This window comes from Lobosporangium transversale (assembly GCF_002105155.1).
Source record: "Lobosporangium transversale strain NRRL 3116 chromosome Unknown BCR41scaffold_32, whole genome shotgun sequence".
Lineage (NCBI taxonomy): Eukaryota > Fungi > Mortierellomycota > Mortierellomycetes > Mortierellales > Mortierellaceae > Lobosporangium > Lobosporangium transversale.
In genome coordinates this window covers 181,029-204,266 of record NW_019029010.1, presented here as the reverse complement: position 1 = coordinate 204,266, position 23,238 = coordinate 181,029, and the positions used below count along the sequence as shown (strand labels likewise).

Here is a 23,238-nt window from a genome sequence, read left to right as displayed (position 1 = left end):
ACGAGATCCTTGTCCTCTCCCGCGCACTGCTCTATCAGTGTCTCGATGCTTCTCCTTGCCCAAAGAACTGCATGTACATGTGGACATCCACGCTCCTGATACTCCACAACCCAAGCATAGGCTCTTAGCCCTCCCAACACATAGTCCGCCCACTCGCCGTGCACAAACGACCAGACTCTCCTCCACTCCCGCGAATATGTCATCACAAATGCCGGTACGTCTTCGATGGCTCCACGATAGTCACGTTCGATTTTGCTGAAGGCTGGGGAAGCCAAGTTGACGGACCATGTAATAAATACCTCTGGCGTCCCAAACTCTCGAAACATCGCCATCATATCTTGGCGGAGAGAGCTCTTGTATGAGCTCCCCATCCGGATGCTCTGAGGGATGGCAATCGTCCTCTCCCTGTCTATATGTCTTCCTGCTCGTATTGAATAAACAATAATATAAATATGACGCTGTATTAATATAGAAATACAGAACAATCAATTGAGACGATGTTTTTTTTTATTTTTTTTTTCCTTCATACCAGCGTAAACATCCTCACGACTTGTCCTTCGCCCTCCTTGCCTTGTTGAAGTTGTTGTACGGAGGCGGTAGCCGTACGCGCAATCCTTGGTAATCCAGTCGGCAATAAAGCAGATGAACCTCGCATTTCTGGCAAAATGAGGATCGAAGTGCAACATCCTGTATTTAGCGTAGGCCTTAATGCTGTAGTGTTCTTCCCCCTGTTCATCTGGCACCCGGAGAGAGACCTTGTAGTGCCATAAGGAAAAGTGGCCGTGTCCATATGGGAAAAGCTCTGGGAATAGCATGACGAGCAAATCCCTGTTCGAGAACTTTACAGCTTCATTGTCTTCATCTACATTGATCCCGACACGCAGGCCCGTCATCTCCACATCCGCTGCCCGAGGCCCAGGATCGGTACGCTGGACTACCGTCACTGGGAACTCCCTGTTTGCATGGGCTCGTACGGCTGGATCCTCCAAAAGTCGAGCTGTGGCTACTGGTTGAGGTAAACCCGAAGCATTCTGGTACACAGGGTTGTTCCCTTGTAGCCACTCTCGAGCCTCGATAGCCCACTGCAGGTTTGCGGCTTCCGCCTCTCCGCAGAGTGCAGCGCTCATCATCCCGTCCCAGTTGTATAGACGCCTTGCCGACCGGTAAATCGAGACTTGGCCATTTATCCTTGGGAAGGTTGCTGCCTTAACCTGTCGTGGCTCAAAAGGAGTGTGGGTCATCACTAAGCACACATATTCCATATCGGACCACCGTAATCGAGCAAGCACCTCGGGTGTATCCTCATCGCGCACCCACCCCTGTGCAGTGTAATGTAATAAGGGATTCCCCCAAAAGCGATTGATGAACGAAATCTATTTCATTATATTCACAATACATTTTGCAAGAAGTATATTATTAATTATTATTTTTTTTTTTTTTTTTTTTTTTTTAAAAATCACCAAAAGCTTAAATGATTGATCACACTCACGTACAAAATTCAAGGCATTGTTGTTTAGCTTTTGGTGCGCCTTGCATGCTGTAATGGCCCCATTCTTGATTGTTGGCTCCTTCCCATACTGCTGGCATGGCCAAGGGATCTCATTCAGTGGGATGGTGAGATCGGCTGACGGAATGAGCGGCGTTGTTTCCTCTGGAAAGAGGATTCTACAACAGACACAGCAAAAAAACTCTGGAAGTACCCCTGCTCTTGCGAGGCTATTCTGTAATACTCTTCTCGAAAGCAACGGCCCAGAGTCCATTTCTTCATCTTCGATAAACTCTACCGGCACCTCTTCTTCTTCTTCTTCTTCTTCTTCTTCTTCTTCTTCTTCTTCTTCTTCCAAAACCTGTTCCTCCTGTTGCTGTTCCAAAGGCCATCCATCATCCTCATCAACCACAGGGATGTCCATATATTCAGCATCATCATCACCATCTTCTTCTTCCGACTCCCTGTGGCAGATAGAGAGGTCTAAAAGCTCATACTCGTCATTAACGCCTTCTGAACTCCGCAAAGGGACATCCAATAAATGATCTTCCATCGCAACTGTTCCACCACTGACAGTTGCAGCCTCTCCATGCTCATAATCGCCTGCGTTGGAAAAGGACATTGTGTTTATAAGAGATGAGAGCAAAAAGTAGTTGAATGTAATGTGAAATGAGAGAGGAAAAGAAGCAAAGAAGGCAAAAAGAAAAAAAATTTAAAAAAAAGACCTCATTTTATTTAAGCTTTTCATTTTATTTATTTTATTTTTTATTTTTTATTTATTTCTTTATGTCTTTATTTTATTTTTTATTTATTTTATTTTTTTTATTTTTTTTCTTCATTTCCACCTTCGTCCTCGTCTTGATCCCCGTCCTGATCCCCGTACTGATTCCAATCTAAGTCCAGGGCTTACGCTACTACCGATACTCGGTGCCGGCGATAGCTTATCCGTGGCCGCACTCTGTGCAGGGCTTTTCTTCACCCCAACATCTCCCCCCGGATTGCTGGGATGTCTCTTGCCATGGCCCGAACTTTGGAATCTTCTATCCAAAAGTTTTTCCTCCTACTCCTCCTCCTCCTCCTCCTCCTCCTCCTCCCTGCCTCCTCCCTGCCTCCTCTTCTCCCTCCTTCTTCTCTTCCTCTCCTCCTTGACTTCTTCCTCTTCCTTCTCCTTCTTCTCAACCTTTCCCATCTTCCTTGTCATGCTTCTCGTGGTTCTCGTGGTTCTCGTTCTTTCTGACTTGGGGATGTTTGGATGCTCTGTAACGATCTTGAATCGGCTTGGCATGGGGATGGAAATACGACTCTGCGATCGGTTGATGGGCGAGACTGAAGTCGATGGCGACGACAACAACGACAGATTGGGAGGGCTTTGTAGTAGTGATGGCTGCTTGGATGATACATTGGTGGAGGAGGAGGCGCGAGAAAAGGGAGCGCGAGAGGAGGAGGCACGAGAGGAGGAGGCACGAGAGGAGGAGGCACGAAAGGAAGAGGCATGAGAGGAAGAGGCATGAGAGGAAGAGGCATGAAAGGAAGAGGTCCCAATCACCGCTGCCACTCTCGCTACCATACCAGCCCCTGCTCCAGCGTCTACCTTGTTCTCGAAGGTCTTCACCGGAACTTCCTGCAGATCCTCATTACGGACCACCGACGTCTCGATCCTAGACATCGTCTCGACCACCAACCTGACACTGACAGCAAAGCTGTGGGTACCACTTCTCTGGTACCCGCGAGCTTCGAAGACACCGGCAACCTCGAACCACTGGAAGTTCTCGCCGCTGCGGTACAGCTGCATGAGATGAGCGTATGCAGGATGGGCCCTCATCTCTTCCAGTGTACCGTTGGGGATGACGATCTTCCCCTTGCATTGCTGCCCACGCATGGTGTACGTTGCCGACGCCCACAAATTGTCCTTCTCATCCCTTGCAGGCGAGAACACTTTCACAACCTGAAGGGGCATCTCGAAGCGAGGGAAATCCATTGTAATTAAAAATAACGAGCCGGAGACCGTGGCTTCGCCACGGCCTGCTCTTGCCTCGTAATAAAATTTAATGCTTACAACATAGTAAGTTATCTTTATCGTACAAAATAAAATACAAAAACAAAATAAAATACAAAATATAAATGCAAAATAAAATACAAAATATAAATGCAAGTAAAATACAAATAAGTGCTACAAAATAACGTCAGATTGGATAACAATGGAGATGAGCTGAAAGTTGACGTGAATGACTTGGAGATGAAGAAGCAGCAGGATGTCTGAAAACCAAGATATTGTGACTACAATGCGCCCTTGAAGACAATGTTTCTGGTGTATATCCCAGGCTTGGCTTGTACCTTCCCATTCCCGACCAGCACCTTAAGATTGTTTGGGTCAGTACACCGTGATAAAGCAACGTAGAGATGGCCATGACTGAAGGCATCTTGAGGAAGATAAACACCGACATGTTTAAGTGTCTGTCCTTGTGACTTATTGATAGTCATGGCGAAGGCTGGCTTGACTGGAAATTGGCGTCTGCAGAACATAACTGGCGAAGAGCGGTCATCAATCGTTGTAAGCGATATGCGAGGAATGAAAACACGCTCCCCTCGATATTGCCCATTGATAATCTCAGTCTGGATCATTCTTGTGCCCAACGCACGCACAATCATGCGGGTGCCATTACATAGTCCGCGCTTTGGATTCAAGTTGCGAAGAAGGATGACAGGTTGACCGACTTTCAACTCCAGTTTGAATGGAGGCAAGCCTGGTGGACTAAGCTTGTTTAGATATTCTACAGGATAATGGACCGGAGCTGTTGCTTCAGGGTCTTGTAGGCTATCTTGACCAATATAACTGACTGATTGCTGAGTACTACAGAGCATAGTGGTAGCCAATTGGTTTAGCCTGTCTACATCTTCATTGAGAGGGCTCAATATAGCGCGCTCAATGAGTATTTCAGGCCAGAGTCCAGCAGTTTCGATGTCTGGAAATATCTGCCTAATTAGTAGCTTTTCGTGACTGTGATCCTTATTTACAGCTGGGGTGTCAAGGACCAAGTTGTCAGGTATCCTGATATAGTCGCCATGAGGGCCAAAACTAACGGTCGGCTCTGTCCCTTCACCAATACGGAGTAGCCATTCGACAAACGCTTGGTTCTCAGGATGGCTGTTAACTCGCATATTCTTGCTCAGTCTGAGTGTCGTCACCGAAGGCCAAATATAAGATCTTTTCAATGAAGCATCCTCAATCTGAGCCTGTGTCCCACGGATGACAACCGGAAGTACCTGTCTGAAGTCGCCTCCAAATACAAACACTTTACCACCGAACGGAGTATCCTGTTCCATAATGTCTCGAAGCAGCCTGTCTACAGCCTCAAAACAATGCTTATGCTGCAAAGGAGCCTCATCCCAGAAGACGACATCAGCATTACGTATTCTTACGGCAGCATCTTGCCGCATACCAAGATAGCAGATGGAGCGACAGTCAACAGGGATCGGTATCTTGGACGTAGAATGGGCTGTATGGCCGTTATGGAGAATAAGAGAGGCAATTCCTGATGATGCGACAGCAATCACACTTCGCTTATGTCGGCCAGTGAGACAACCAATGAGCGTGTTGTATAAAAAGGATTTGCCTGTTCCTCCTGGGCCATCAATGAAAAAAAGTCTCTCATGAACCTCACCCTTGGCTGCCTTAATGATGTGTTCAAAGGCTATCCTCTGGTCCAAGTTCAAGTGTATCACGTTATTGAGAGCCTCTTGTTCAAATTCCCATTGCTTCTGCGTGTCATCAACTTGATCTTCCTCCTGTAGGGCATTTTCTATTCCTTGAGGCATCTCTGGAAAGTTAGCCAGGCAGGACCCAAGCTCCTTCAGCACTTCATTCAGATCGTAGAGTGCCGAGCTCTTAGCTTGTTCCTCTGCGATACCCTCCGCAGTAGCGGTTGCTTCTCCCTGGAGTCCTTTACATATATGAAGGAAGTCTTCTGACAGGTCCCTTGCAAAGCGAGTCCAAAGAGCCAGTGGGTCAGAGAGACTACAGTTGATCATCATAATACCAAACAGGTGCCGCAACATCCTCGGTAACTGATATGTGGATGCTTCTTCCAAGCAACGACTCCATTCTTCATCATCCTCGAGCAAGCCGCGAGCAAGGGCAGCTGAGTAAAACGTATCAAAGACCTTGTTGACTTCAGGCACGGTGCGGAGCTCAGCAAAACTCTTTGCTCCTTTGACATGCATAAGCAGCAGCCGAAGACAATACCTTTCGCGTTCTTTTGGCTGGACAAAATAGATTCTAGAGAGAACCTTCGTGCTATTGGTCCTGGCTCTCTCTCTCCATCTTCTACTGCGCTTGTCCCAGGTGTAGTGATAAGGCACATCAGGGTACAAATAGTATTCTGGTACCTTTATATTGCTTGCCGCTTCGGCATTGGCTGCATTTGTTGCTTCTGCCCTCGAAATTTCTTTCTCAATGGCGCTATTGAGCTTGAACCATGCCATGAGCTGCGAGTCTTGGGCACAGGAGATGACTTGCTCGAGGTTAGCATCAGGACCGAAGACCACTTGCTGCTGATCCTCCAGATGGACAGGCAGTCGAACAACATTATGGGATTGCCCATGGAGCGCAAAGCCATACATACGCCATAAGCTCTCGCAAGTAGATACATATCGGCTATCCCTGTATTTGCTGACCTCATCGAGATTAACATTTCCTCCATCCGCTGCCACGACAGCAACTGATGCTCTATCATGACCCTTGTGCACGTATTTGTGAATATACTTGACTGATGACACTGATCCACAGACTTCAACGTTAATATGAGCGTTATATTTGGTTGTGAGCCATAAATTGTGAGGAACAACCCAAGTGTTGTCGACAGTGTTGCCTTTTGAGTTTACAAAGGAGCGTGCAGGATCATTACGTCGACGATAGTTCGGGTAGCCATCCTCGCTTCTTGCAGTATTTTCCAAAAATGAGCGTGGGTACTTTTTGCTGCAGCTCCCTTCCACCATGCATGGCGCTCTAGAATTATGGACCCCACATGGCCCATGTACCATGTGGGAAGTTACTGTCTCGTACGCAAGCGGGGCACTGTGTCGATCGGGGATCTCTGCAGACACAATAGAGTCGATGTCGTCTGCAGTCCGAGGCTTGCTTCCATCGTCAAGAATTATGAGGAGATGCTGATGCGGCAAACCACGTTTCTGGAACTCGACGACCCAATTGTAAGCAATAACTTTCCCTAGGACATCTTTCTTGAAGAGGTCATCCTCTAGAGCCTTCTTTTTGAGATTAAATACTCGTACGCAAAGGTCAGGCCAATCAGCTGCTGTTTGGCCTTCATAAAGAGCCTCCTGGATCTCTGGCCACTAGGGATTACATGTGAAGGTGATGAAGAGATCTGGCTTGCCAAACTTCCGAACCATGGCAATGGTCTACTGAATGGTCTACGAAGGACGACCTATTCACATTGTCATAGGTACCATGGACGTATGTGTGTCACCTTTCTTCATTGAAAATCCGACGAGAAATAAAGAAAAATAAACTAAATAAAAAGATCCCTCTGCCCTGCAACTCTGATCTACATCTACTTCTCGAGCCAAAAAGGGGTGGTGTGGGTGGGACATACGTCCATGGTACCTATGACAATGTGAATAGGTCGTCCTTCGTAGACCATTCAGTAGACCATTGTCTACGGTACCATGTCCGTATGTGGCTCCAGAGGGATCGCCAAAGAGAACTAAACTAAAACAAAACTAAAACTAAAAGAAAACTGAACGAAATGAACAACTAACTAAAGAAAATCTAGCCTAGAGTGCTCATGGACATGTTGTTGGAGGTGGCACTCGACAAACGGTAGTGCTTCTCGAAGACTTTCGGGGACGACCAATTCCCCTGCACCATGATATCAGCCACTGGTACGCCTGCTATAGCCGCGAGCGTAGAACCTAAGGCTCGGAGCTTAGGAGCTTTCTTGTCTCCTAAATCCATCAGCGAAGAAATCCTACTCATGTGGGAGCCAATAGTAGTCGCACGCGCCGGCTGGGTGTGGTCTTTCACAAATCTAATCAAAGGTACAATGCTTCTTGTTGGGTCCTTCGGATGAGGAGAGGTAGTGGAAGGACAAGACAGCCTGTCCAGGTAAGCGGTGTATGCGTCGACAGGGCATAGCTTCTTGTCAAAGTGAGAACCAATGGTCACATGCTTAATGGTACGTTGTCCATCACTCTTCTCTTTGGGAAAACAACAACAAGCTGAAGCTTCCCTAACACAATCTTGGAGAGACTGACATCTACACATCTGATGTCGTCTGGTCTCATGAAGCCACAGACGCCTAAGAGCCAACACAGCTTCCATGTAAGCTCCTCAAAAGGCAACTCCATATTTGCTGATGACTGCCGAAAATGGTCCAAAACAGGTGTGATGTCAAAGTGACCAGACCTGGACTCAACGACACCTTCTTGCTTTCCAGCCTTGAGGAACTGGCGGTAGTATTCATCTGATCGTACTCTCTCTGGGTCACGAAATAGGGCGAGGACAGCCGACTTCATGGTCATCAGCGTGGACCACTTCAAATTGCGAGCGACCCGCACGTAGTGTAGCCAGTTCACTACTGGGATCGCGGGGTTAATCCCTTGTTCGAACGAGCCCTCTTTCAGCCAAGTGACGAATTCAGCTTGATGCTTTTCGTACTCTCGCTTGGTGCTCTTGGATCCTTTGTGAGCACAGATAAACTCAGTCACCGCTGGCGAGAGGCCATCTATGAGCATCCTCGTCCTCTTACTCTCCACGCGGTAAGGCCCCAGTGTGGATTCTTGAGCAGGATGTGCGCGTCGCTTCCTGGTGGAGGGAGAACACATGTTCGTGGAATCGGTAAAGGGGGTTGGGTCGCCATTGCCTGTATCTTCGGGAACCAAATCGCCGATGGCCAAAATGGAGTAATTATGGTCGCTTCCAGGCCTTCCTGGTCTAGCTTCTGCAGGATCCTTGGAAGTAAGTTCCATGGAGGACAGATGTAAAGGTTGCCCAAGTGGCTCCACTTGTGTCTCAGCGCATCGAAGTCCACTGCCAAAGGATGAGGTTTCCATGTCATGAACTGAGGAAGCTGGTTGTTGCTGGGCGATGCAAAGAGGTCTATCCGATGAGGCCCCCACTGCTGGTCTAGACGACGGAAAAATGACGGGTCCAGCCTCCATTCGAGCTGCGCTTGCATCCGGCGTGATGGTGCATCTGCTGGATTGAATACTGAAGGTACATATGTGGTCCTGAGTCTTGTGCCTGTTGCTAGACAATGCTTCCATATTTTGTCCGCCAGGTCCATCAGAGGTTGTGAACGAGTTCCGCCGAACCGGTTGATGTAAGCGATGGTGGTTGTGTTGTCGATTACTAGGTTGAGCATCCTCCCTTGTGTTTGCGGTAGAGTGACTGCGTAGTACACGGTTAGTAACTCTTTTAAATTGATGTGTTGGTGGCGTATGTTTGGTGGCCATAGCCCTGTCCAAGTGCGCTGCCCTATGACGATCCCCCAGCCTTGGTCGGAGGCGTCTGTGTACACGTCCATCTGAGTTGGCGACTGAATCCATGACGTCCCGTTCCACTCCTTGAGTTGGTGTGTCCACCAATCCAGATCGGCTCGAGCTCTGTCGTCCAGTGAGATCGTCGCTTCCCAAGATGACCCCTGATGGCTGAGCGCTCTGTTCTTCAATGCCAGAAGATGCCGCGTCATTAGACGAGCTGGAAATACTGCTGCTGTCGTCGCCATGGCTTTCCCTATGAACGTAGCCAAGTTGCGAACCGTCGTCCATCCCTTGCTGAGCATCTTCGCTGCTTCTCGCCGTATGTCCCTGACCTTGGACTTCGGTACCGAGAGGGTCATGTCGGTGGTGTTGATGGTGAAACCCAGATGATCTAGACATTTCGTTGGCATCAGAGAGGATTTCTCCTTGTTGATGAGGAATCCAAGAGACTTGAGTTTGTCCAGGACAAGATTCGTGTGCTCTTCTGCTTGGGCTTTGGAGCTGGCCATGATCAACAGATCGTCGATGTAAGCTGTCAGCCGTATTCCTCGACGCCTCGCCCATCTCAACACCGGGCGTAGGACCTTCGTGAAGACTAACGGCGACAGTGACATCCCGAAAGGTAGAGTGCGAAACTGATACAGCTGACCCTTCCACTGAAACTGAAGGTAAGGACGAAAATGTGGATGAACCAGCACATGAAGGAAAGCATCTTTGAGATCGATGCTCGTCAAATAATCGTTCTTCTGAAGGGTATTGCATACTACCTGAATCGTCTCCATCTTGAACGAGTCTGTGATGATAAATTGATTGAGAGGACGTAGGTTGAGGACAGGCCGGAGGTCCCCTGTCTTCTTGGGGATAGTAAACAAACGACTCTGGAAACCAGGTCCCGAAGCGTGCTCTATGGCTTTTTTGGCCAGAAGTGCGATCACTTCGTTCTCTATCGCCAGTGTCTCCTCCTTGGATAGATGCGGGGAAAGGGCTCTTGATGTGTGTGTTATTGGAGGTTGTCTGTGGAAGGGAATCTGAAAACCGTTTCCAATCACGGAGCGGACCCACCTGTCGTCCGTGAGGAGCCTCCAAGCCCTCGAGTAGAGGTGCAGACGGCCCCCTACTGGCTCTTGTTGGCGCTGCCGCGTCCCCGTCCACGGCTGCCTCTGTAAAAATACTGTCCCTGCTGGTTGTTATGCATGGGCTCTCCATACCCGTAAGTGAGCTGAGGAGGTGTGGCTTGTTGTGCTTGATGATGATTCGCTGGTGAATAAGGTTGCGATTGTGATGGAAATTGCTGGAACTGTTGCTGCTGGTGGGGGTACATGTTAAAGTAAATACCCCTGCTGCGAGAACCGGAATTGCGACCGGATCCTCTGTTTTGCAAAGCTGTCTTGCGAGGCTTGCTGGCCTCCTGGTACTCCTCAGCAGCTTTAATTCGGGCTGCAATATCATCTTTAGTGATAGTTGCAGTCTTTTCATGATCAGGGGCTGGCTTGAGACCCTTTGCGTACACAAAATTATCCATGCGCAGATCGGTGATTTGGCGTGCTGTAACGGCCAGATGAGATCGCATGACATGCCCAAAATCTGCGACGATCTGCCGTAATGCAGGATCGTGCACTTTGTGAAAGTATTCTGCCAGGAATTCGTCCAAGGGTCGCGTAGCGTGGGCCTGACGTTCCTGTAGTTGGGATAACCACTTGTCCACTCGTTGAAAAGAAGTGGTCTCCTGAGGCCAAGGCAACTCAAGAGAGGGCGCTTTGTACTGCTGATCTGGGTTCTTGGGATAGAGGACGTACTCGGTGAGGATGTTATCGTCGCCAGAGTTGTCCGGGGGACGGAAGAAATGAGAGCCGTCAAGGGAAGGTACAGCCGCTTTGAGGGTATCAGAGAGGACAAGTATCTTGGCCTGTGGGCGATCAATGGTGATGGGGGAAGGGGAAGAGGAGGAAGGGTTGGCCTGCGTAAGGGCAGCCACCTGCTGACGAAGAGTGTTGATTTCATGAAGGAGTGCATTATGAGTGTTGTCGGTAGAATTGTCGCTCATTGGAACGAATAGATAATAGTCTGCAACGGATGAGTTCCAGGAGCGACGAGAAGAAAGATGTAGATCAGAGTTGCAGGGCAGAGGGATCTTTTTATTTAGTTTATTTTTCTTTATTTCTCGTCGGATTTTCAATGAAGAAAGGTGCACACATACGGACATGGTACCGTAGACAATGGATTTAAGTAGTAACAACAGTAATAAAAACTCTAGTTCTCCTAAATCCATGATTATGCCTTCTCGCTCCTCTCCCATATTTTCTCTATCCTCTCTCTTATCACTACCCTCTAAAAGCACCTTGCACCACACCACTTCCATTCCTCCGGATTCCCTAAATCACCTCTCCCCCGATTCCCATCCCGCGTCATCTGTCACTGAAATCAAATCATCTTCAAACCAAGACACAAATGAAAATTCACCTACCCCCTCTACTTCCCACGAACACCTTGCTAGTAAACCACCCCGTCGTCGTCGTCGTCGTCGTCATGCCACACACCTCCAATCCCTGTCCGCTGTCTACACCAATGCGAGACGACTACTAACCTTCATTGGGGCCGTCAACGGACACCCTGCGCGAATCCTCATTGATGGTGGAGCAGAAGGAAATGTATTGAGTTCAAAATTTTGCAGAAAACATAACATTATCATAGACAACGCGAACCCTATCCCTATCATTCATCCGAATGGCACAGCAGTCATGTCCTCAGGAACCGCATCTGTTACCCTTGAACGTGGTTCCTATGGTGAAAAGATTCAAAGTATCATCTACCCCTCGAAAAAATATGATCTCATCCTAGGGAAACCTTGGCTAACCGCAGTCAATCCCCAAATCAACTGGCGCACTAACGATTTACACTTTGAACACGATGGTAAACACATACTATGGGAATGTCGAGGGCATACCTCCTCCTCCGCTCGTCAAAATTGCCTTTCTGCCATAAACTTTGCTGCATTAGCATTAGAACCCGAAACGACAACATTCTTGGCCCAAGTAAGAACCACTTCACCACCAACAAACCTAGACTCAACACTACCCGAATCGATTCAACAAATTGTCCAAGTAGAATTTCCAGACCTCTTTCCTGACACACTACCGGACGGACTCCCTCAGGATCGTGGCGATAGCATGCGAATCGAGACTGAAAATAATACCGATCCACCTGTAAGACCAGTCATTCGCTTATCAATTGCTGAATTAGACGAACTAAAAACACAACTCACAGAACTACTGCGCAAAGGCTTCATCTCTCCAAGTACATCACCCTACGGAGCACCAGTTTTATTCGTTAAAAAGAAGGATGGCGGACTGAGGATGTGTGTAGACTACAGAGGATTAAACAAAATAACCCGTAAGAATCGCCATCCACTACCAAGAATCGACGAGCTAATAGATCGTTTCAGGACAGCACGATTTTTTACAAAGCTCGACTTACTATCCGGATATCATCAAATGCGCGTTCATCCAGACGACCGACATAAAACGGCATTTCGAACACGCTACGGTCACTATGAGTTTAACGTCGTCCCTTTCGGACTCACCAACGCACCTGCCGCCTTTTCAGCCATAATGCGCAACGTGTTGGATCCTGTGCTGGATAAATGCACCGTAGTTTACCTAGATGATATACTGATTTATTCTGATAACAAAGAGCAACATCTACAAGACATCAGAAACGTTCTTAGGCTCCTACGCAAGGCAGGCCTCTTTTGCAAGCTTTCCAAGTGTTCATTTATGCAAGAGGAGACAGAGTTCCTAGGCCATGTTATATCCAAAGATGGACTCAAAACAAACGGAGCACTGGTTAAGGCAGTTAGAGAATGGCCAACACCCACAACACAGCGCCACGTCATGCAGTTCCTTGGATTAACAAACTTCTATCATCAATACATCGACCACTATGCTGATATCGCGCTTCCCCTTACTGATCTGTTAGGCTCAACTACAACATTCTACTGGAGCAAGCCTCACCAAGAGGCCTTTGAAAGACTGAAGCAGGCAGTCACCATGGCACCCGTACTCAGAATTTTTGACCCTGCCCTAGCAACTTCCGTCGAAACTGATGCATCAGGTTTCGCCATTGGTGCAGTCTTGTTCCAAACAGATCACAAGGGCGAATCGCGCCCTGTTGCCTTTACATCACGAAAGTTGAGCTCTGCAGAACGAAACTACCCAACCCATGAGCAAGAATTACTAGCTGTCGTCCACGCCTTAAGAACATGGCGATACTATTTGGATGGATCTCATTTTATTGTCTATACTGACCATGCCACATTGCAGCATTTTCCAACCCAGCCAAACCTGACTCGGAGACAGGCCAGATGGATGGAACTCCTACAAGAATACGACTTCAACTTCAAGTACAAACCAGGCAAAGACAACATCGTCCCCGACGCTCTCTCAAGGAGGCCTGACCACAAGGCGCAGGATCCCGCCAGTGAGCAGATTAACTCCATAGAAATAAGTTTGGACCCAGGCTTACGGCAGCGCCTGATAAAGTGTTACCCATATGACCTTAAGTTAGGATCACTTTACGAAAGCTGCCGCGAGGCAAGTCCCTCTGATCGTTATTTTGTTGCTGATGACCTATTGTGGATTAACATCGCTGGACAGACACGTTTATGTATCCCGAATGATCCTAACATTCGCGCTCTCCTACTTCATGATGCACATGATTCTCCCATTGCTGGCCACCTCGGCTTCGAGAAAACATATGAAACCATGCGAAGGACTTTCTTTTGGCCACGAATGGCCCGAGACACCAAGACTTACATTGCATCATGCGAACAGTGCCAGCGAAATAAACCACTGCTTCATCATCCTGCCGGATTATTCAAACCTCTCGATATACCTCTTGAACGATGGGAAACTGTCACCATGGACTTCATTGGCCCTTTACCCAAGACGAACCGAGGGTTCAATGCCATAACTGTATTCGTAGACAAGTTATCCAAACAAGTCCACTTCTGCCCTAGCCATACAACGGACACTGCTTCAGATATCGCGCGACTCTTCTTCAATAATGTCTTCCGACTCCATGGCATGCCACGAGCTATTGTATCGGACAGAGACTCAAGATTCACGGGACACTTCTGGACCACATTGATGAAGCTCATGGGAACTAAACTCCATATGTCTACAGCATTCCATCCTCAGACAGACGGACAGACGGAGCGAGCCAACAGGACCCTGGAGGAAATGCTACGATCTTATGTCTCGTACAAACAGAATGACTGGGACTTGCTCTTACCAATGATGGAATTTGCATACAACAACTCCGTCAACCCCTCCACAGAGTTTTCCCCCTTTTTCCTAAACCACGGTCATCATCCCATTGTCCCATCATCCCTCTTGAAACCACCAACAACAGATGTACCGGCTATCTCTACCTTCATTTCCACTCAAGCCTCTGCGTTGGCGCAAGCACAAGACGCAATAGCGACAGCTCAGGACATCCAAAAACGCCAAGCAGATAAAGCACGATCACCCGCCAGGTTCACTGTAGGCGATAGTGTCTTACTGAGTACGGAGCATATCACTGTCGCAGCTCACGCAAACCGACCCTCCAAAAAGTTAGAACCAAAATTCATTGGACCATTCAAAATCATAGAGAAGATCAACGACAACGCGTACAAGCTCGAGCTACCTCCGAACATGAAACAACACCCTGTCTTCAATACAGATTTATTACGACATTATCACGAATCCCCGGAGAATTTCGGCGAACGAGCACCTGCCAGACCCCCACCAGATTTAGTCGATGGCGAAGAAGAATATGAAGTGGAAAAGATTCTGGATTACAAACTATTTGGCAGAACCCCCAAGTGGCTCGTGAAATGGAAGGGATATCCTGACGAAGAAGCAACATGGGAACGGAGATCCTCACTAGTTAATGCAAAAGAAGCACTGGAGGAATTTCAAAAAATGCAACAGTAACACCAAAATTATTTTTCTCTGTTTCTTTTTTCTTTATTTTTCTTCTCTTCTCTCTTCCTTTCTTCTTTTACTATCTCCTTTCCTCTCTTCCTCTCTTCCTTTTACCTTCCTTCTCTGCCCACTCCAGCATGGTAACAACCGCCATTTCCTCCATCAATCGACGACGTTCCCGTGCTCGCTCTTCTACACTCACATCCTGGGTCTGCAATGCACGAAACTCAAACGCTATCAGCGAAGAACACTCTCTTATCATCGACAGCCTCGGTCCCTCATGACGACTCCTCTTCCGTCGCCTCTCCGGCTCCTCAGGACCATCCTCTCCATCAACAGCTTCCCACTGTGCATTGTCACTCGTCGAACTTACAGAAGCCAAACGGACCCCAGCCCCCTCCACTCCCGACGTCGCTGAAGTACTCGACTCCACATGATCTCTGGCTTCCCTCACAGTTGGCGAATCGCCCACCTCAGGATACTCCTCCTTCGGTAGCATCCGCCCCAAGATTACAGGTGAAAGACGTGGAGACAATTCCAACCTCGTATCTAGCTCTTCCTCCTGGGGCACAGAATAAGGCTGTGTGGCGTCAGGGTCATCTGAAGAACCCTGGGAGCTTGGTACCGCCGACCGCTGTGTCAATACAACTTCAGAAAACACGCCACCAGAAGGAGCACGACCTTTACGCGGTGGCATTGGATGAGAAGCCTTGCGTGAAGACATCATGGAGACTTTTTTCCTTTTTTTGAAATAAGCAAAGAGGAATGAGGAAAGAATGCAACACGAACTCACCAACTCCATCGCCACTCATTCACCCATCCTCATCCACATGATCTGCATGAACCGCATGACCAGTAATTTTAACCAATCAGACATCACCACATCAATTTTTTTTTTTATTTATTATTTTATTTATTTCTCCTCTCTTCTCTTCGTTTTCTTTATTTCCATCAATTTTTTTTCTCTTTTCTTCTTCGATTTATGATCTCCTTCATTTTTGACGGGAAGGATGCAAACATGTTATACAATACTGACTCAAACCTTTGAGGAGGGCTCAACTATCACGCGCACCCCAGGCGCCAAGACGCCAAGCCCAAGTGCCAAGACACCAAGCCCCAACCCTATCAACTATCAGTATAAATAGTCCACTACGTTATAGCCAAATAAAGTATCCTTTGACCTTCGATTCCACCTAAGATCACCTTTGATTGTTACTATTTACAACGACCTCTGTAGACCATTCGCTGATCATTTTTTTTACTGAAGTCATTTACATTTGGGCCTAAAACAGAGAAAATAAAAATATAAAAAAAATTAATTCAATTGACCATGGTCTGAAGCGGTTAGAATGGGGATGGGTGAACTTACTCCTTTTAATTTGAATGATTATGTATGAAGCCAGATGCAGGTCTCTTTTCGAAGATGTTGGAGAGCTTGTCGCAAGGATTCAATTTAGACTTTGATACAATGTCGGTGAGCCGAACAGGCAAATCATCTTCACCGCAAGACATGTTAACTTTCCAAAGATCCATCTTGCTGTCGTCGATGGTGTCAAGGTCATCAGCCCATGCGATAGACCTTGACTTTATTTTCGCAGTTGTCCTTATTAGGCTTTTGAGTTGGGAAACGCTGGTGCGGGAGGGCGCCCAAACGTCAATAACGGCAGAAAGTGGTTCACCATCAAGTACGCAAAAAAGAGTGAACACCTTATTCTTGGGATGTGCATTTTTTTGGGAAGAATTGGTTTTAACGTACTTCAAGGAATCCATGGAAGAATGAGGATTGAAAGAATGAGAGCTGAAAGTGTAATTTGATGACTTTTTATTAAAAAAAAAAAGTATATCATTGATGATCTGTATTTTATTCTGAGCACATGCACAATCTACTCCATTCTCCTTTCCTCTTCTCCATTTGTTTACCTTTATTTGCCGATGATTGTTATCTTTACCAGTTGCATGTGCGTCATTTTGATATTTTAGTGAAAGAGCCCTGAGATTTTTTTCGCTGCCGACTCTTCTTTTCATTCTTTCTTTTTGCCTTTCCTTCCTTCTCTCCCTCGACAAAATGGAATCCAAAATGCCTAAATGTTCTTTCGACTATTGCAGTAAGGGCTATCTGAGCCCAGATCGAACTTTGTCGCATAACGAGAAGGAACATGTCAGAAAATACCACAAAGAAACGTCTTGTGTTTTCGGGTTCATGAAAAAAACATTCCGCTTCGACCGCCAAGAAAGCCATGACAATAGATATGTTTGTTATTGTGGGAAAACTTTTACTGTTTCCGATAGTCTTAAAGCTCATGCTACCGGGTTCATACGGACAAAAACCGAACAACCGGCCTGTACTGAAATCGTCAAGCAGTGCAATGACACTCAATCCGAAATTGATTTGGACAAGATGCGTGCAGATATCGACAAGGCCATTGAGGAAGCTAAAAAAAGCTATTGAATCCTTACAGTCAATTCGTGCACAACTTAATAAAGATCGCAGTCACAGTTTGACATAAAAACAAATTTAAACGTCGCACTTTCATTCCTTGTACTTTCATTAATTTCTCAACCTTCATTCATTTTCATTCTCTACTTTCATTCCTTTCTCTACCTTCCTTCATTTCTCTACTTTCATTTGCTATTTACCTCTCCCGATTCCCTCTCGCATTTCATCATCATTCGATCATGACAAAACTATTTTGCCTTCTTGATGGACAATCCACGGCATTCCCTGTTGAGGTCTCAGTAGAAGACACTATCGGCGACCTCAAAAAAGCAATCAAGAAGGAAAAAGAACCTGAATTCAACGACATTGCAGCTGACAAATTGATTCTCTTCCACGTCTCTGTTCCTGATGAGGGCGCTACAATCAATCTCGCCAATATTGAATCAAAGGAGCTACTCACCAGAGCAACAAGCAAGATCTCAAAGATATTCGGCATATCGCCTCTGCCTGAGGAGACTATCAACGTCATTATTCAGCGGCCATTGGAAGGTAAGGGATTAGCTATTTGTTCTCAAACTTTTGTGTATGACATCATAGTCTGCAATTGCGTCTTTTTGATTGCTGCTTCCATTTTGAGCTTATTTTCTCCACTAACTTATTTTCCCTCCATTCCGTTCCTAGTCACAAGTAATGAAACGCGTCATGCTGATTGATTGCTGATTTATCTCTAGAATGATGGCTGCTAACCAATATTTTTCTCTCCCGGCATCTTGCTTCGCAGACCGTCTATCAGAGGCCGAATTCGTGCAGCATGTTCTAAGCAATATCACTGGCACAGATCAAACGCTTCGATCCAAGACCAAGACCAGCACACGTCGTGTTTACTCGATAACTCCCGCGTCTGTGCGAGATTGGAATGACTTTTTACCTTTGGTACGCCGTATGCCTCTGGCAACCGAGCCTCAGTACACACGTCCTAGTTTTTCGTTAGTCAGGACCTTCACAACCGAGTCGGATTTACAAGGGATCTTTCGCTATGACGTTGGATCGGTCCGAGGCCTGCCGCCATTTACAGACACGCGCGGCTCTTTTAGATTGACGTACGGCACTCCAGACCTGGTTTGCTCGCGCGAGGATAACCGGTTGGCACTGTTTCCAATTGAAATGAAAAGACCTGTTAAGCTGCATCTGAATGACGACACCAGCTACTCCGTTGCCTACCTAGCACAAGGATCATCGTCACAGGGCCCAGTCGGTCCGCTAAAGCAGATTTTCGGCTACATTAGACTTAATGGATTTCGCTATGGAGTTCTGTCAACCTATACTCAAACATGGTTTATCAAACGAGACTCGGCACATGGCGACGGCATCCTAATCTCGCCCACAATCCACTTTGACAGGACAAACCCGACTCTACTGCAGTGTTACCTGTGGCTGATTCGGACGGTGGATAGTGATACTGAATGGCAGCCAGACATACCCGATGAGACCTCAGTTGAATACATGCTCTCGAAGGAGCAACCTGAGGATAAGGCTACAAAACGTGACAGTGACTTTGTTCCAGAACGTGGTGGTGGTGGAAAATGGAAGCAAGGATTCAGAGCCTATTTGACGCGAAGCAAGTAAGAGGCTAATACTCAAATGTGTTTTGATCGAGATTCTCTCACCATAGGTGGCTGATCATCCAGTTTTTGATTGCAATCTAGGACCAAGAAGCAGGCAACAGGATCTATGCAATTGGAGAGACGCACTGTTCCAGCTTTCAAGGATATGAGACTTATTACATTTGGCGAGGGTGCGCGTACGTTCCGAGCTACATGGATGGGCGAGGATGTAGTGGTGAAAAAAGCCGACATCTGGAAGCAGTCCCCAATTGTCGATGAGCTGGAGCACGAGGCCACGATTTACGAGGAGCTTCAGATGCTACAAGGTCACTTCGTTCCCGAACTGAAGCTAGCTGGGATCATGGACGGAATGGAGATGGTTTTAGTAACAGAGTTCACTGGGAGCGACCTCTGCAATAAGCATTTGGATGCATCTGATCGAGACAAGATCCGCGGAGCACTCTCAGCGATCCACGATTTGGGTGTCCTGCACGGTGATATTCGACCAGATAACATTACAGCAAGACTTGATGGGCAGGATTCGCGGTTCTTTTTTATAGACTTTGGCTGTTCAAAATTTGCAAAACACAATTCAGCCCTGGATCGCGAGATGGGAGAATTGGAGGCGCTACTTGAGCTGATGCCATGGCCCGAAGGTAAGGACGGTTAATACGGTAATGGTAATGGTCATCGTGCTTTTGCTTCTCAAAGTGTGTCAGGTTAACGCCTTAAAGTGTACAGATTATCGTGTAGGTAATGGAGGAGTTATGACAATCGGAGTGAATGGAACTAGCAAGTGCGAATAGCCGAGCTCAAATACAGCATGTTGCAGGCCAGGAAAGAATGACAGAATCCTTTTCTCATTCACCAAGGGTACCCATTGTCTTGCGTAGCTTAAAGCAATACCTAGCTGCAAATCGTTGTACAATAGCTGTTTGCTCGAACCTTTCAGTTCTTCAATTTCACCCAACGATAACCCGATGGATGGAGAGAGACATTTAACTTCGTTCGCATACTCGTAAGAAATAAAGCTACATAGCTCACGTAACGAATAATGTATATCATGGATCCCTGCTATATTAATGTGGTATCCAAAGAAGAAGTGGAGTCGAATGAGGATCCATCATCGTAAACACAGGGTTGTTATTGTCACCTGCTAATAGGGTAGGGAAACCAACTCCATGGCAGGTTTCTCAACAATGTGCAACAACATACAAGATGCTTCAAGTGAGAGCAAAACAGCAACAAAGAAGAAGGGAGCCAAAGCCCACCACTCCGTAGTTTGCATACTCCAATAAAGTCCATGTATTGCTTTTGCTTGCGTTGTTGCGGCGGACCAGGGATATTTATATTAAGGGAAAGTACTCTTTTTATTCGCACATCTACAAGAATCCAAGATGAAAATGTCGAAGGGAGAAATTTGTTTGAGTTGACACGAAAGAGCACTTCAGTGATTTGAAACTATGAGGGGAAGCAGTGCTTGCATCTTGGCAGCCGACTGGGGTTTCGACTATATATTCTTTAAATCTGTCGCTCGTGCGTCGTTAAATCGAGCGGATGGAGCTTGCTGCAAGGCAAACATATCCACCCCTTAAGGACACCACACGAGTGAAAGAAAAAAAAAAGAAAGATGATGTTCATACGAACAAATCTTCAACAAATGGCTTAATCTCAGCGGATCGTAGCAACAAGGCTACTCTACAGCTTACAGTACACCGTTGCTTAAAAGTCGTCTGCAATGGATTTATCTCTTCCAATATTTGAAATTAACATTAGCAGGAACCTCATGAAGCCTTTCCGCTCCACAAGATAACCCCACGTAGCATGATTCAGGAGCCGAAGCTCTATTCGTATTCAACTAATTATCGGAAAAGGCGGTAATCGTCGCGTTCTAGCACGGATTCTGACTTAGAGGCGCGTACTGAATTCTGCTCCAGTATGACAGGAAGAGCCGACATCGAAGGATCAAAAAGCAACGTCGCTATGAACGCTTGGCTGCCACAAGCCAGTTATTTCTGTGGAACTAATGAAAAAGAATGATTTTTGTGTAACATACCTAATCACAATCACATAATGATCTGGAAGTGCTACAAAGGACGCACTATCCTCATTATCAGAGTAGCCATGGGACAATTGTGTGTGACCTCTTTTATTCCTTCTGACCGAGAAAACTAAAAATAAAATAAATAAAATCTAGCGTTCGCTCTGATCTACTCTCTATCTTCTTTTTTCTCGCTCAGGAACACATCCAGCGTATTGAAGTTCCAAATGAGCGAGTATGACACTTCTGATCCAATTATACACTCTCTCCAGAGCCAGCTGGCTACACTCACCAGCCGGCTTGAGGCTCTCTCGACTAGCTCTGAATCCAGTCGATCGAACCCCTACTTGGTTCCAAAAGAACCAGCTTACGAAATTACACCTGACGACTCCCCAGCAATGGACGGGAAAGATTTTTTCAAACATAAATCTGGAAACCGTGCAGACGATCTTGCATATGCAACAGAAATGGCTAAAGAGATGCAGTCTTTTGCCAAAAACACAACCCAAACCTATTCTGCACCCAAATCGGCACTCATTGACTGGCCCGACTCTTCCTCTCACCACAGTTCCATGGACAAAACAATCTCACGCTATCAATCACGATTGGCAAACCTTACAAGACCACTTGATCAATTTGCCACGGAAATGTTTTCCTACGAAGTTGACCCTGCGGTCGCACAAGCGTGCTTACAGCTCGCACAGACAATGCGTGAACATATTGCACACCTTGCACAGCAAATGTCAAGCGACAGGGAGGACCTTGTTTACCAAGCGCACAAAATTTCAGTCACCAAGGACACAGTTGATCCACCAATTGTCTCTACTTCAGACTTCATTGAAGCCAGCAAATTGGCAAAGAGTGTTCGTCAGGCTACTAACCCGACAAGACAACGGGCGTACAACAGGAGGACTCAAAACCGGAGTTTCTTTAGCGCAAATACTTACAGACCCACTTCTAATTCTAGCCAATCTCATCCATCGGGTCAAACTCAGACCGCCCACTATCAAAATGACAATGGTTCTTTTTTTGGGCGAGGCCAAAATCCAAGGAGAGGGGGACGAGGCCGAGGCCGAGGCTACCAAACCCCTCAATCCAACCAGACAAGTCAGGCACAGACTGCAGGCCAGCAGTAGGTGGCCGTTTACAGATTTACAGAGAAGCATGGGCTCTCATAACCGACAGCGAATGGGTCAAGTCGGTCGTCTCCGAGGGATTCAAAATCCCTTTCCACAAACGGCCACCGATATCCAGTTCAACAGCGTACCAAGCTCGAGTAGCAGCGGAGGAAGAGAAGGCGATCGATCAAGAGGTAATCGCACTCTTAGCCAAAAGAGCAATAGAGGTCGCTTCGGGCCCTGGTTTCAAGAGCCGAATATTCACTATCCCCAAGAAAACCGGGGACATTCGACCAGTCTTAAATCTAAGACCGTTGAATGCCTACGTCTCAGAGCGGCACTTCAAAATGGAGACGATGACGACAGTATGCGCAATGTTACAGAAGAACGACTTTATGACAAGCATCAACCTATCAGACGCATTTCTTCACGTACTAATCCATCCAGATTATCGTCATTATCTACAGTTCCAATGGAAGAACCGGAAATTTCAATTCCGTACACTTCCCTTCGGGCTCTCGCTCTCTCCGCTAGTGTTCACCAAAGTTCTCAAGCCTTTCCTCAAATGGGCACGACGACGAGGAATTCGCATATCAGCGTACCTAGACGATTTGATAATCCTAGCCAAGAACAAAGAACAATCAATCCAGTTCACTCAACTAGTGCAAGACAAGTTGGCAGCGCTAGGATTCCTCATCAAGGAAGCCAAGTCTACGTTGATCCCGTCACAGAAAATAGACCATTAGGCTTCACCATCAACTCCCGGGATATGACTGTCACAGTTCCGAAATCCAAAGTCAGGGACATACGGCGCGAGGCGGGAAAGCTGCTACGAAAAGGCGCCACTTCTTTAAGGGAACTTTCTTCGTTCGTCGGGAAAGCAATGGCAACATCTATGGCAGTGTTCCCAGCGCGATTCATGACACGAAACCTGCTTCACCTCAAGAACACAGCACTAAAAGCCAAGGGAGCTTCTTGGTCAGGCACGGTCACCCTCACGGAACCAGCCAAGGAGAACCTTCAATGGTGGAAGGAGCAACTGACGTCATGGAATGGTCTGTCATGGATTCAACAACAGACACAAAT

General features: G+C 46.9%; 4 protein-coding genes across 4 annotated transcripts; 2 read left to right on the top strand and 2 right to left on the bottom strand.

Annotated features, from left to right (window-relative positions):
- Positions 1 to 485: 485 nt before the first annotated feature.
- On the bottom strand, positions 486 to 2,108 carry BCR41DRAFT_410288 (hypothetical protein; the record flags this gene model as incomplete). Its single annotated transcript, XM_022029436.1, has 2 exons — positions 486 to 1,319; positions 1,701 to 2,108. 2 exons carry the CDS (start codon positions 2,106 to 2,108, stop codon positions 486 to 488), a joined length of 1,242 nt encoding a protein of 413 aa, XP_021879099.1.
- Positions 2,109 to 16,089: 13,981 nt separating this feature from the next.
- On the bottom strand, positions 16,090 to 17,083 carry BCR41DRAFT_132367 (hypothetical protein). Its single transcript, XM_022019491.1, has 3 exons — positions 16,873 to 17,083; positions 16,322 to 16,770; positions 16,090 to 16,235 (listed from the first exon to the last, which is right to left on the bottom strand). Exons 1-2 carry the CDS (start codon positions 16,975 to 16,977, stop codon positions 16,327 to 16,329), a joined length of 549 nt encoding a protein of 182 aa, XP_021879098.1. The 5' UTR covers positions 16,978 to 17,083; the 3' UTR covers positions 16,090 to 16,235; positions 16,322 to 16,326.
- BCR41DRAFT_358081 (hypothetical protein) lies at positions 16,863 to 17,443 on the top strand. Its single transcript, XM_022024989.1, has one exon. It carries the CDS (start codon positions 17,018 to 17,020, stop codon positions 17,399 to 17,401), a length of 384 nt encoding a protein of 127 aa, XP_021879097.1. The 5' UTR covers positions 16,863 to 17,017; the 3' UTR covers positions 17,402 to 17,443.
- Positions 17,444 to 17,951: 508 nt separating this feature from the next.
- BCR41DRAFT_132343 (hypothetical protein) lies at positions 17,952 to 19,292 on the top strand. Its single transcript, XM_022019490.1, has 3 exons — positions 17,952 to 17,972; positions 18,171 to 19,007; positions 19,096 to 19,292. Exons 2-3 carry the CDS (start codon positions 18,332 to 18,334, stop codon positions 19,161 to 19,163), a joined length of 744 nt encoding a protein of 247 aa, XP_021879096.1. The 5' UTR covers positions 17,952 to 17,972; positions 18,171 to 18,331; the 3' UTR covers positions 19,164 to 19,292.
- The last annotated feature ends 3,946 nt before the right edge of the window (positions 19,293 to 23,238 follow it).

Excerpts from the sequence above, each read along its gene's own strand:
- BCR41DRAFT_132367 (XM_022019491.1), bottom strand. The coding sequence starts at position 16,977 with ATGAAAAGAAGAGTCGGCAGCGAAAAAAATCTCAGGGCTCTTTCACTA. Across the intron at positions 16,771-16,872 it reads ACAATCATCGGCAAATAAAG|TCATCAAATTACACTTTCAG; the intron begins GTAAACAAATGG and ends TTTAATAAAAAG.
- BCR41DRAFT_358081 (XM_022024989.1), top strand. The coding sequence starts at position 17,018 with ATGGAATCCAAAATGCCTAAATGTTCTTTCGACTATTGCAGTAAGGGC.
- BCR41DRAFT_132343 (XM_022019490.1), top strand. The coding sequence starts at position 18,332 with ATGCCTCTGGCAACCGAGCCTCAGTACACACGTCCTAGTTTTTCGTTA. Across the intron at positions 19,008-19,095 it reads CAGAGCCTATTTGACGCGAA|GACCAAGAAGCAGGCAACAG; the intron begins GCAAGTAAGAGG and ends ATTGCAATCTAG.